We start from the raw sequence: 14,769 nt of genomic DNA on the forward strand, positions 1-14,769 counted from the left end.
GTAAGATAATATAATCAATTATGTCTTTTCATTTGCCAGACAGCATTTACAGCATTTAATTTTTTGCTGCTACACCTTCCAAATTATGTTCAGGGGGTGTTTGGAGCCTAATAGGAAAAGTATTACAGTTACACTGATATTATCTATAATAATAGATAATGGGGAATGCTGGATTCCCCATTCATACTTTCCCCAATACCAACAACACCCTCTGTATCCCATATTAGAGGTGAAATAATTATATAGTGAAAAAGAAAAGTCATAGATGTTTACTTAATTTTCTTATTTTACAACATTCATATCATCCTCTTTCCACTTTTCCCACAAAGTTATCTAAAAGTTAGTTGCAGTAATGATGGAATCTAAATACATAAAAATACTACTTAAAGAAAACACAAGGGAAAAAATGGAAGGGAGGGAGGGAGGGAGGAAGGAAGGGGAAGGAAAGAAGGAGAAGGAAGGAAGGAAGGAAGGAAGGAAGGAAGGAAGGAAGGAAGGAAGGAAGGAAGGAAGGAAGGAAGGAAGGAAGGAAGGAAGGAAGGAAGGGGAAGGAAGGAAGGAAGGAAGGAAGGAAGGAAGGAAGGAAGGAAGGAAGGAAGGAAGGAAGGAAGGAAGGTTGGTAATTGGGCTTTCGCAAAGATGTTTAGATCATGAGGAGGGAGCTTCATAAATGGTATTAGTGCTTTGTAACAGGCTCTTGTAACAGGCTCCTGAGAGCTCCCTAGTCCTTTCTACCATATGAGGGCACAGCAAGAAGTAGCCAGTTATGAATCAGGAAGAGAGTTCTCACCACATGACCATACTGACACTTGACCTTGGACTTCCCAGGCTCCAGTAATGTGAAAAATAAATGATTGTTGCTTATAAACTATCCAGTCTGTGATATTTTGTTATAGCAGATGAAACAGACTAAGACATATAATATACAGTATATATAACCTTTTTTGAAGATAATAGTAATCTGGATAGAATCTAAAAATTAAGAAAAACTATAAGAAAGAAAAAATAATCGTTTGTTTCAACCATAATCACTATTAACACTTTTCTATGTAGATCGAATCTTTTTGTTATATAGATATATACACACACATATATATGTGCTTTTTAAAAAACACATTGGGATCTGCTCAATATTTTTTCTTAATAAAAGATTATAAGCATTTTCCCATAGCATTAAAAAATTCTTTGAGATCATTATTTTTAATGACCGCACAGTATTCTAGATATAGATGTACTATAATTTATTTAACCAACCTCCTATTGTTTGACATTTAGGTTGTTTCTACTACTTGCTATTATAAAAAAATTACCATGATAAATGCCATCGCCCATAAATCTCTGGGCACAGCTCTGATTATTGCCTTAAGATAAATTCCCAAGCATGGGATTACTGGGTCAGAGGGTAGGAATGTGTTTAAGGCCTTTGGTACATATTGCCAAACTACTTTCCAAGAAGCTTGTTAAAACCTACAGGCCTACCAGCCAAACAGAAAAGCACCAAAGAATTTTTGCTTTTATAATGAAAATCATTATAAAAAAGTAATTGTTAATTTGCTGAAACTATTCCATTGATAAACTTATAGAACTTGTCCAGAAAATGAGATGCATGTACATCTGTTTTCATGTAACACGACAAAGTCCAAGCAGTACCTTGCAACTCATTTATTCTCTCAAGGACTACAGATGGCAGAAGCAAATCCAATGATAATATTCCCATTTTCCAAGTAGAGACACTGAAACCCAGAGATGTAAATGGGCTTTGCTAAAATCACAGCAAATAGTAGAACTACCACAAAACTCCAAATTCTTTATTATATCATGGTACTGTCATATATTCTATTACATTTTTTAAAAAAATTCAGAACCAATAACAGAGCAGTACCTGTATTACCCACATTCAACAAAGGAAGGTCTTGTCCAAGGGGACGGACAGCTGGCAGGAGCAGAGGGCCAGGCGAAGAATGCTCCAGCCAGGGCCTCTGAGGGATAGCTGGGTCTCAAGGCCCACATGCTCAGTGGTCCATGGGCTTTGGAAGAGATCACTGCTGTTATCTGGCCTGGGCTTGCAACTGTACAACCACACAGACCCCAAGTGCAGAGATCAGAGTAACTACTGGCCAGAAATTGCTATCTAATTAGAAATAAGTGTGAGTTATGGGGAAGATCAGAGGGCGTTGATGAGTAAACCAGCTGGTCCCTTACAAGATTAGGTACATCGCAACCTTAAGTATTATTACTGAAATCATCTTTGAGAGATGATTTATGATTAAAACCAAGTTTTCTTCGGTCCTTTTGCTAGAAAGTGGTAGAATGGGTCATAATAAACCACTGTCCAGACAACCATAATCAGAACAATGTTTTCTCTGAAATAGCAATGGGAAAAGTCATTTGATATTGAAAGATGCCCCGCCCCATCCATGCTGCCGGTGTAATAATACAGCTTTAGTTTCAGAATCCAGGGTTTTTCACACACCAGTTCATGAAACTCTGTGGTTTCAGAGAAACTTGCCAAAATTATAGCATAACAGCTTCTAGAAATGGCTGATGTTTTTCATATAACAAATTTACGTGAATGTATATCATAAAATACTCTATAGATTTGATAGTTTTGTCTGTGTGTGTAAGTAATCTTATTTATATTGTAAAAACTCAGTGTAATTTCAGTGATTTTTTATTTGCATCACCTGTCATGGATAAGAGCTGTGCACGAGAGATTCCTACTTTCAGAATAACTGTCAATTTCTCACCATGCTGCAGTTTTAGCCTTAACTATTTTTACTGTTAGGTGGTGCAAAAAGATTAACAAACTTTATTCCCAATGTGGTATATACCTTTTACTAATATTAGACCCTTTATTTGGGTTTAACATAATGTTTTTATTTTGAATTCATTCTTTTCTAATATTAATAGTTATGCCTACTAGTTTTTGTCATTGTTGTTTGCTTTTGGCTTGGGGGTTTATTATCTGTCTTTTACAGACTTTTGCCTATTGATTTATATTTAATCTATTGATGTTATGCTATTTTAAACCTGCCCTTTTTATATGATCTGAGACACTCTGTTTTAAGTTAATTTATTACACTTACATTCATAAGAAATGAATGTAAGAAATGTGTTAAGTCAATTTTTCATCATATTTTGTTACTGTTTCTGTTTCCGTACTGTTATTTATTACCTTTCTCTTGTAATCTATATTTTCCATGTTAATTTTTTGTTCCACTCTGATTATTTAAAAGATATACGAGATTCATCATCAGTCTCTTGTCAAGTTACTTTGAACTTTAAGTTACATGCTTAACCTTTATTTATTGACTTTTCAACTTTGTACAGCGTCTTTTGACCTCCAGCTATTAGAGATGAGGAAACCAGTACCCTCTCTTGCACTTGTGGTTATGTTACTAGCCTCTTACATTGTCAAGATTTACATCAGTTTCATGTGCTTCTGTTACCAAAACCTCTGTAGCTGTAGCTTTAAAAAAACTGTATGTATTGAAATGGGTGTGTTGCCTACCTCAAATCTTTCATAATGCTACTTTCCATCTCTGAATCCTTCATTTAATTTCATTGAGAGGGCTGTTGGATTCCATCCTGAAGTAATTATTTCAAGAATATTTATGAGTTGTATATTCCTCAATTGCATACATGTTTAAGAATACCTTTCTTTTCACTCAAAGACACATTGATATGGAGTAAAATTCTCCTTTTTACCCCTAGAGAAATCTGTAAACATTTACCCATCCTACTTTAAAAGTAAATGATAGAGGGGAGTAAGCCGAAGTGAGCCTCACTGCTTTGCCCTTGCTCTTCCTACCTGTTTTCTATAGAAGCAGCCCCCAACCTTTGTGGCACCAGGGACTGGCCTCACGGAAGACAGTTTTTCCACAGATGGGGCTGGGGGAAGTGGTGGAGGATGGGGCTTAGGTGGTCATGAGAGTGAGGGGGAGCAAAATGAAACTTCACTTGCCTGCCGCCCACTTCCTGCTGTGCGGCCCAGTTCCTAATAGGCGATGGACCGGTACTGGTCCATGGCCCTGCTGGTTGGGGAACCCTGTTCTACAGAATTTTTCCTTCCCTTGAAGATTACCAGATTAATTGGACTACATCTGAATGTTTATTATTCTATTTTATTTTTCTTCTCTTGAAACGGTGTGCCTTTTAGGACCACGTATTCCTGAAAGTTTTATTAAATTTGTATATTTTCTCTCATTAAAAATGATTATGTAAGCCCTGGCTGGTGTAGCTCAGTAGATTGAGCGCAGGCTGTGAACCTAAGCATCACAGGTTTGATTCCCAGTCAGGGTACATGCCTGGGTTGCAGGCCACAGCCCCCAGCAACCACACATTGATGTTTCTCTCTCTCTCTCTCTCTCTCTCTCTCTCTCTATCTATCTATCTATCTATCTCTCTTTTTCCCTCCCTTCCCTCGCTAAAAAAATAAATAAATAAATAAAATATTTTAAAAATGATTATGTATATAATGAATTCTGCTTTATTTTGCATTATCTGTTTTCTTTCTAGGGATCATCTTTATCTCTTGGCTCTTCTCCATTTGGTTTATGTGATTTTCCCAAGTATCTTTTCTATAACCCGAACTCCATTTACCCTACTTACAGCTTCTACCATGGCCCTTTAGTCCGGTGAAATGTTGATGGTTATTTTCGTTCCTTTCCCGAACTCTGCCATCCACTTTTTATGCTACTTTATGTTGCCTTTGATTTTTTTATTTCTTTTTATTTTAGGAGGCATTTTCAAAATTCAGAAGATTCTTTTTATTTTTATTTTATCTCTAGAATAAATAATAGCTATACACTCTTAAGCAGACCCATGCTTAGGAAAACACTTTCCTCACTTCTGTAACAAAAGATAGTAATATCTCCCCATTTCTCCCCAAAAGATAGTAATATCTGTAACAAAAGATAGTAATATCTCCCCATATTCAAAACAGATTTGTGGTGAATATCAAAAATTGATTTTTTACAAAAATATTTCCTCAGCTATATATTACCCTACAAGCATAATGATGTGTTATCCAAAAACGGCACATCACAACACAGAGCAGCACATTTGTTTGTGACCACTATAGAAGTTACTATTGAAATTACAGCCACTACTGGCCATCGTTGCTAAGAACTTATAATGTGCTAAACACCATATTTACCACATAGGTTAGGCCATTTAATCTTATTGATTATACAGTGAAATCAGTATTAGAATACATACAGCATACGTTCTATAGATGGGATTACTGAGACTTAGAGAATTTAAGTAATTTGCCCAAAGTCACAGAGTTTGTAAACAGCAGAGCTGGGATCCAAATGAGTGTGTCTGATATCAAGTTCATGCTCCTTACTTCAGTCGAAGCACACATAAAGAGGAGCAAACAAAAAAATAATTTTTTTAAAATTCCATATCCATGAAAACCTGCTCCAGTAACCTCAATATTATTTACTCATTGGCATTTATTCATATATATTAGGATGGCTTTTCAAAGACTATGTTTAGACCAGTTTTAGGTTCACAGAAAAATTCAGTGGCAGATGGGAGATTTCCCATATACACCCTTCCCCTACAAATTTGCTGTCTTCGTCACTATCAGCACCTGGCACCAAGCAGTACATTTGTTGCAATTGGTGAACCTACATAAACATATCCTTATCGCCAGAAGCACATAGTTTGCACGAGTTTTTCTAATACTCTCCTTTTCCCTATTCTTCCGTTTCCTGATTGATTCTATTTCTTTATCGACCCCCTGTTGAACACCCGGATTGAGAGACAAGTGTGGTCAAGGAATTAGTCTATAACGGATTTCTCTCCCTCTACCTCCCTTGTCCTTCTGCTAACTACATACATTCTATTGACTTGCTACTTTGGTAGTTTGCTATTTCCTTTTAAATAGTATCTTGCCTAGACATGTGTTACCATTCTCAAAGGCTTTCGCACCCATTGTGTCATGCAGGTCCCTTAACACCTCACTGGCAAGCTCAAGGAAGCCCGTTTCCCATGCCTTGTGGGAAAGAACAGTTTTGGACACTCGTCTCTGCAGGCCAGCCAGTCCTGTTCTTACAGAGAGTTGGCAATTCACCCATCAGCCTTAATTTAAATGTTTCTAATTCGCTAACAATGCAGTTTTCAAAATGAGGTTTGCTGTGACATGCCTAGTAACTACAATGCCTTATCAATCTTTTCCTGCTTAGAACCCAGATTCTACACTGGGACTGGAGAGAGCCACGCTCAGACACCACAGGGCAGTCCGTGGAGCTCAGACATCAGAAACGTACTGACACCACCGTCTTGAGCAGTTCATGCAATACATCCATAGGCTTCATGTCACCTCACCTGGCCACACCTTGGGAGAGGGCCTGGGTCTCCCTGCAATGAGGCGAGCCCTGTGTTGCTGCTCTCCCATCTCACCTTGGAGGTGGCAGCCTCAGTCTAACGCAGACCGGGGCCTCCGGCCACAGCTGTACGTTATGCAGCACTAATGATGCAGTTAATTCCTACATTAGCTGACACATCATTGCTCAAAGTAAAAATTTCCGAGTTGAAACCATAAGGAAAAAAAAAGTTGAAAAGGCAAAGCCGAGGGTCTGTGAACAAGGACTACATAAGGAGTGTTCGTTCATTCATTCCCAGCTTCTGCTTATTATATTGACAAATACACTTCTTTAATCTCTCCCTACCAGGCCTTGCACACAGTGGCCAAGAGGCTATTTATTAGAGTTTCCTTTTTTTTTTCATCCGTTGGTTGTAAGGAAGGTTATGGTACAAATACCTCACAGCCAATATTAAAGGGACATACTGGCAGGAAAAAAAATTATATAGTCAGTCTTGCTAAATTAGTTTATCTAAAATTGTATGTGTGAGTGATTTTAATCAAAATCTAATTTCCCCTCTTTTTAGAGTAACTGAAATGAGATTTTTCTAATTTACTTTTTGCGGTTCAAGTTTCTCATAATTCTTCTATGGTCGTGACAGCACTGTGAACGTGTCTGGTGCTACAAAGCATTAAAAAAATTAGATTTTCAAATTGATGTGCTAAATTAAAAATGTTTAATGTTTCTCATCAAAAGGCACAGAAGTATGCAAGGGGCTTCAGTAAAGTTAAAGGCACAACATTTTTTTTCCAACTGTTTCTTTAATTCACAACCCAGGGCAACTATACTGTGAAAATTAACAAGCTGTAAGTACAGGAATTCTTGTGAGCTGTGTCCTCTAAGAAGCTTCCTTTTAATTTCCTTCCATCCCTTGACATGGTGACCTTAAGGATGTCATAATAAAAGTGGATGATGTTGCCTTGGGTTAGTTTCCTGCTCATTCGCTTGCTGTTGCATATGATGTGGTTTTTGATTTTGGGTTTTTTTTTTCCTTCTGCCCCAGTTGGAATTTCCAGATGTTATTAAGGCTTGTGAGCCTCTGAGTAATTGTAACTCTCAGGCTTGACTAGCTAATTCCAATGATTTAGAAAATCATATTACTTCTGTAAATTGGCTCCAGTTGTTATATTAAAACCCAAGCTTCTGCCCTCAGTAGATGTCTGCTGCCTAGTGGGGCCATGGTGCAGCGTATCCCGGGAGCCGGGCATCCAGGCTTTGGAAGATGCCTCAGCAGGCGAAAAGGCTTGAGAAGGGTTTGGGGTATGCAGCCTGCTACTCACCTTTGCAAATGCACTAGATTCTCCCCAGGTAGTATGTGGGAGTTCAGGGCCACATCCTGCTATGAAATTGAAGTCTATTTATTTTTGAAATGATGATGGGTAAGATCTAGTTCTCCAATACCACAGCCTTCTCTGCATTTATCAAATCCAGGCACAATTCCAGCTAGGAGCCAGGCAGCTGCTTCTATAAGGCCCCTCTTTCCATAACTAGCCTGTTATGGATTGTTCAAAGAACTGGGTCTTCGGAGAGAGGAATGGATTTCCCAAAGGCCCCACAGTGATTCCCAGCAGAACCAGGCTAAAGACCCAGCTAACTTGGTGTCAGGTCCAATGCTCTGTCCTCCCCATGGAAACACTGTCTTGTCTCAGTGAAGGGAAGAGTCTCTTGGTGCCTTGTTTAGTTCGCAGCAGAGCCCTTGGCCCCAGCCCACACGCAGGTGTGCGTGCGAATGTCACGGTGGGATGCTCAGTGACCTCAGCCCTCTCTCTAGATCAGGAACGGAAAGAACGGAGAAGGCAGGAACCATGGCTCCTTCAGCCCCTCGATGGCCAAAGCCTTCCACATATTTTTTCACTCAGAATTTAGATCATCCATCTCTTCTCTCTCTCCCATTCACAATTCATGAAATCTCAGCAATTTCTCATATGTTTTTCCCAGATCACTTCTCTCCCTTAGGTGAAACAGAACGCCAATGGACTCTCCAGATACACAAAACCCTGCTATAGAAAAGTACCCAAAACATGAACCGTCTGGGTAATAAGGGCTTAATCCATCACAAAGTAAATGTCTCCAGAAAGCATGTGCCTATGAACTCAGATGGTGGAGACACTGGTGCTACAGGCTAGGGAAAAACAACTGAAAGTCATCCTGGCCTTGAGATGCCTTGGGGCATGCCTCACAGGCAACAGGTTTGGTTTCACTTCTCTGCCAACAGGTAAAACAGCAGGTCAGATGCTGATCTGCCGCCTCTTTCTAACAGCATCGGGAGCCACGCAGTTATATGGAGAGATCAGCACGGACTCCATCTTTATGCGGGTGGTCAACACACCCCAATCCACTGGGCTTTTTTCCTTCACGCTGATGCGACCCTAGCCAGATCCTCCCCCTCCCCAACCCAGTCCCAACAACTCGGTTTAATTTTTGTTTTTAAAGAATTCCATTATTCTTTCTCCCTGCTCTCTTATTGTAGGAATCTCAATGTATTATCAGGCAATTTTGTGCTTTGTAATAATTCTGTAAATTGTTCCTTTTGTGGAAGCTACAATTAAGCCAAGTAATATTGTCTTGAGGTCATTTCTCCTCTGGAATAATTTAAGCCTAATGAAAAGTCCGTGCCTTTTGCTGTCACCAGTGCTGAGAAGGTGATAGCTTCCGCAGTGTGTGTTGGATATTGAAGCCGGAGGACAAAGGAAAAGTTGGTTCCCCTAGACAATGGCAACATAATTATGAAGGAATTAGTCTCCTCTACTAGGTGGCAAGCAAGCTGCTCAGATTATGGCTGTTTCTCATTCATCTTTGTTCATTCCCCTATAGTTTATTCATGATAGGGATTGAGTAAATAGTTAATGACTTAATGAAGAATTCAAAAGCATGGTTGTCAGTGGCCATTAGTTATCTCCTAAGCTGCAATGCTTTGTCCTATAGAGACTGGTGTTTTCTGGGTTGTACAGAGGAGCTCTGGAGTTGAAAAGTCCTATTCGAGGAGGTAAGAAGGGGCCCCACGTTCTAGCAGCTACTAAGATAGGAAGGAGCGTAAGGGCACAGGAGCAGAAGGAATGGCCAGTGACTCACGGAGTAAAAGAGATGCAACTCCAAAGAATCTTTTGGAGCTTTTAACTTAAGCTTCAACTTCACGCTGAATCATGTCATTGGTTCAGAAAGAAGCAAAACTTCCAAATCAATGATGTGAACAGGAAAACACACCCTGCAGAGTCCAGGATTCCAGGGCTGAGTAATGATGCTTATTCAGGAGAAATATGCATCCAGGAAGATCTTGTAAATACCAACTCATCATCATTCAAAACATCATTTATCTCACATACCTTTCAGCTTTGAGACTAGAGGAAAACAAAAGTTCGCTTTTACCTGTGCACCAACAAAACTACATAGAGTATCGTGTAGCTAAGAGGCTGGTGACTAAGGTACTTGTGAAACTGTTCAAGGAAACAAACTGTTTTTAAGCCTTTAGAAGCTCACGCCAATGTATAAATAATAAAAGCTAATTGCATATCATTCTGATACATTTACACAAAGATCTATATTTGGCAAAACATCTTGGCAGCATTTTGTTAGCCTAGCATATTTACTGTGCCCATTCAAAAGTCATAAAAAATGGTATTTCTGAAAAAGTATCCCATAATTCAAACTATTCACTGCCCCTCTGTGAGCACAAGCCAGGGAGATTTCACTGTAAATCTTGAGGAAATTCTCTGCCTTAGAAAGTGCTCATGACCAGTGCTTTACGTGGTGTTAAGTACGGGAGTTGAGAAGTGCTAATGAATCCCAGAGTTTGAGACCGTTAGAGCCAGATAAACAAACTCGGATCACTCGCTCCGACCCCCAGTGGTACTGAGGAAGTCATCTCAAGGGAATCAAATAGTTTGCCGAAAATCAAACAAACAATAAATTGTAGAGTTGGGACTTGAACCCTTGTGCCTCCCACCACCCCGAACTACTATTTAGAAGACCGCAGTTCCAGGGCTTTATGCTGCTGGCTTTTAATCTGTAACAGTGACACTGGAATAACAGGAGGCTGCTGTGGGACAGAGGTTCCCACTGACTGCGGTACCCTGCATGCACAATGGCATTGCCTGCCCCCATTCTCTTCTTCCGTAGAACAGCTAGACATAGTGTATTCCTCCTTTTCTAAAGCATAGCGTATGCTTCTCTGCCTGCCATGCACCTGTTTTGTGGATGGGTCCAACATACAGAAGACGCTTCCTTCTTTTCTTGATAGTTACAAGGGGAGATAATGTGTTCTTTTCCATCTTAGCCCCAAAGCAATTTGTTGACAAGTCCAGAATAGACCCCTGTGGTAAAGTTAAATGCGAAGACTCCCTGGGTAGCAGGCGGTTCCCTTTCAATGACAGCTTCACTGTGCAGTGCCGAGCGGAGCACCTGCGTTTCTCCCTGCTGTTTGCATTGGGCGGGCAGCCAGCACAAACCTGCCTCGGTGGCATTTCAGGTCAGGCGTTATGTCAGGACTTCCCCACACAGCCCATGCAGGGAGGGTGTGCTGCATCCTGCATGCTTGTAACTAGGTTCAAAAAGAAGGAATGTAAAAGAAGGAGGCACTTTGGGGACTGTGGCCCAAGGATAAAGCCTGTAAGGTGGCAAAAGAGACCAAAGTATGGCCCATCGACAAGTATGGCATTGAAAAAGAAAATTATTCTGTAGGGTGATGGGATGAATAGATAACCAAATGGAATTGTGTTTAAGGCTATAGTGACTCTCGCCTTGTCATTCCTTCATTCAGGAGATTTGTGCCATTAAGCTCCTTCCAGTGGCAAAGTATCTGCTAGAAAATAGGTGAGAAAATAAAAACTAATACACCCTAGGTTCTATTTTCAGTAAATTTAAAATCTGGCAGAGTAGGAAAGATATATACAAATAACTTGTAAGCACAATAAAATATGACCTAAAAACAGAGTCCTTTTCTAATTTAAAGGCAGCAGAGGGTATTTTTCTTGATTTGGGGTAATAGGAAAGACTTAAAGAAAAAAAAAGTGAGTTTGCTTAAGAAGTAGAATTCCTATAGATCAGGAGAAATAAATGCATTTTCGACAGTTAGTGACCAGAATAAACCAAAGGCGAGCACAGGCCGTGGAGGACCAGGAGAGAAAGAGGACCTTACTCTACCTGCAACAAGGCTGTCTGTAGCAGAGTCATCAAGTTCAGTCTGAGGACAGAGGCTTGGCCAAGATGGGAAGTGCCTTGTGTATTTAAATGAGAAGCATTTTCTTTCATTGGGAGATACCGAAGATTTTGATTGAAAGGGTGACGGCATGGTCTAAACTTCCACCAAGACTAGCAGAGGAGAAAGGAAGGAACAAGACAGAAGGGAAGAAAAAGATAAAGAAGAAGGAGATAAGGGGGAAAGGAGATTGTTTAGGGTGGGGTTCATAGTGAAAAGGGGGGAAAAGATGCGAGAGAGGTGTCAGAGGTGATCATGATGGCGAGCTAACCTGAGACAAGGGAAGACAGATGCATAAGAGCATAGATGAAAGTCATCTCAGAAAACAGCAGGCTCAAGAAGCAAGGGGTGTTGCAAAGCATTTAAGTCCAAAGGAAATAGCCAAAGACAGAAATGGCTATGACACCAAAGCTCTAGAGTGGCAACCAGGCAGGATAAAATAGTTGGGGCACAAACTATTAACAGAAGGAAAGGCCAAGAGAAGTACTCTGAGTCAACAAAAAGAGGGAAGAAGGGTCGCCATCATGGTATACAGACTCCAGTGTCTGATGACATCACAATCGTTGGTTGGACAGATTGAAAAAAAAGAGAGAAAAAATAGAAAAGGAGAGTAAATTTAGTGAGCTCCACTCACCAACTCCCTTCATATCCAGGGTGGAAGATATGAAAACTTAAAGCAGCCAACAGCAATGGTAATGGAAAATAAACAGCCAAGCACAAAAAAGGAGCTCTTCGTGCAACTTGTCAACTCATCGAGCACAGGAGAAATGGGATCAGGGAGACTACAGTCCACAATGGCTGAGATGATACTGATGACATTGATTTAAAATAATAAGCAGATCAATAATAAAAGCTAGTGTGTAAGAGGAAAATGACAAATTCGGTCTGAGTCATACTGAGTTTGCGAGGCTAGCACCCTGTTCAGAAAGTGATATCTGCCAAATGAAATTTATGAATTTAGCTTAGGAGGGGAGATGTGTAGAAAAGATTTAGACTTGAGGTGATGGCACCATTTTTTCCCCCTTTCAGTTTAAGCCCATTCCTCGAGGCTTCCAACAGCAAAGTGTTGGGACAGAGCATTCGGAGATCCACAACCTCTGTGGTCCATAGGAGCCGCTGTGAGGAAGGTCCAGGGAAGAATTTGCCGTTTTTGGTGGAAAAGAAGTGGCGGTTCCCAGCTATGAAGACTGTGTACGTTGGATCTGGATTTGCTACACCTTTTTTTATAGTAAGTCACCAACTGCTAAAAAATAAGGATGTTTCAGTTAATCCATGAGACAGATATGAAGAGGAGCATTTTAAGAGGTGCAGTCTCTTTGAAAAATGGATCAAACTGTTGACCTTCAACAACACACTAGCTGTGTTTGTAAATAAGCTTATGGCATGAATCCTTGATGCTTCTTCTCTGAAATACAAAATGTGACAACTGGGCATGTGTGTACTTTTTTTTATTTGGGTGTTATCCCAATATCAAAACATATGTGATTTAGTTTGTCACCTGGTCTTAAATTCTGAGATTTTATTTAATTATTAATCGCTAGGTCATGACCTTGTTGGTGCTTTCTGTTATAAAAGAGAAATGCAAACTTGACTTTAAGTCTATACTAATTCCCCTTTTATTTAAAGGGGGAGAGAAAGCTATTTTTAGTTTTCCCCTTTACTTTGAAGGAGTACATGACTTTTTGTCCATGAGTGATAAGAGGAAAACTGGTGGTGTATACAAATTAAAGTACAAGAACTTCACTTTTTCCCTCTAGACCTATACCCTAAAACCGAAATTTTTGTCTTAATAAATGTGCCACTGACCAATAGGAGTCTTGTTTAGATTGAATAAAAGGACCATATTTGAAATGGAATGCAATAGCATGTGAGATAGAACATAAGAAATCATTACCAGTCATTCTGGAGCTTTGGCTAGCAGAGATGTGTTCAAAGATGGCCCTCACTGGAAATTGTATAGGTGAATCAGTACATGAGTAGTGAAATGCTACTTGCCACTTAAAGCAGAGTGACTTTATTCCCAGGGCTTTGTATTAGGACGAGGAAAAAGTAATTAGCTGCTGAATATTTCAGTCTCAATGTGGTCACTTTTGGAGTATCAGTGGTGTTACAAGAACACTGTAAAGCAGGTGTGTAAACTGGCCCGACTAGCCACCAGACTCGGGTGCATGTGTTGGGGGAACGGGAGGTTGGGGAATTGCTGTGCTGTTTTTAAACTGTTATGTAGAACTAGCGTATTCACTTATTATTCACATAAAAATCTATATTTCCCCAATTCTTGGAAAAAAAAAAAGAATTAGACTTCAAAGGCATGCACACATTGGTTATGGTTGAAACCAGAAGTTGTGGAGAGAGACAAAAAAAATGAGTGATTGCAAATTCCAAGACCTAAGTCAGTACATGGGAACCACAGTGAAGTGACCGAAAGAGCTAATGAATGAGGCTGTCCTGAAGGCAATTGTACCATATAATGACATGTAACTGATCCAAGAACAGATACTTTGAAATCTTAAAAGGACAGAATGATTCCTAAAATGAGCTATATTTCCTACTTCTGGAACAGTATATATATATATACTGTTTATATATATAAATTACTTTATTGTTATTTGGTTACAGTTGTCTGCATTTTCTCCCCACCCCTCCCTGCCACCCCAGCCAAACCCACCTCCTTCCCTTGCCTCCACCCTCCCCCTTGGTTTTGTCCACATGTCCTTTATAGTAGTTCCTGAAAACCCTTCTCCCCACTGTCCCCTCCCCCTCCCCTCTGGCTGTTGTTAGATTGTTCTTACTTTCAATGTCTCTGGTTATATTTGGTTTGCTTTTTTCTTTTGTTGATTATGTACTTCTAGAACAGTTTTGGTACATAATATGATAAACAAATCCTAGGTTGTTGAAAATAAGAATTGATTTTTATTAGACTGAAGAGCCGTGTCTAAGAAAGGTAGCGATGAGAGGAGGAGCAATGAAAAGGCAGATAGATATTGAACGTCCCCATCCAGAGCGTCTGATCCTTCTCCATGGCCCCTGGGAAGAATGACGCATACTGTACAATGGACAAGTAGGGACGTTTCAGGCACAGAATGACTGGACTTAGGTCTATGATTGAGAGTTTAAAGTCTTCGGACTATTAAGAGCAGGAAAGTCTCCTGCGTATGTACCTAGGCACACCTGGATGCCTTCTGGTTACAAATTCCTTCC

At 40.0% G+C, this 14,769-nt stretch overlaps 1 protein-coding gene across 1 annotated transcript; it reads left to right on the forward strand.

Annotated features, from left to right (window-relative positions):
- The first annotated feature begins 4,007 nt into the window (after positions 1-4,007).
- Positions 4,008-12,844, forward strand: LOC123807764 (cytochrome c oxidase subunit 7C, mitochondrial-like). The gene is made up of 2 exons (XM_045821804.1): positions 4,008-4,015; positions 12,598-12,844. Exons 1-2 carry the CDS (start codon positions 4,008-4,010, stop codon positions 12,842-12,844), a joined length of 255 nt encoding a protein of 84 aa, XP_045677760.1.
- The last annotated feature ends 1,925 nt before the right edge of the window (positions 12,845-14,769 follow it).

The sequence above is a fragment of the Phyllostomus hastatus genome, unplaced genomic scaffold, assembly GCF_019186645.2.
Source record: "Phyllostomus hastatus isolate PE091 unplaced genomic scaffold, TTU_PhHast_1.1 phas_scaffold_46, whole genome shotgun sequence".
NCBI lineage: Eukaryota > Metazoa > Chordata > Mammalia > Chiroptera > Phyllostomidae > Phyllostomus > Phyllostomus hastatus.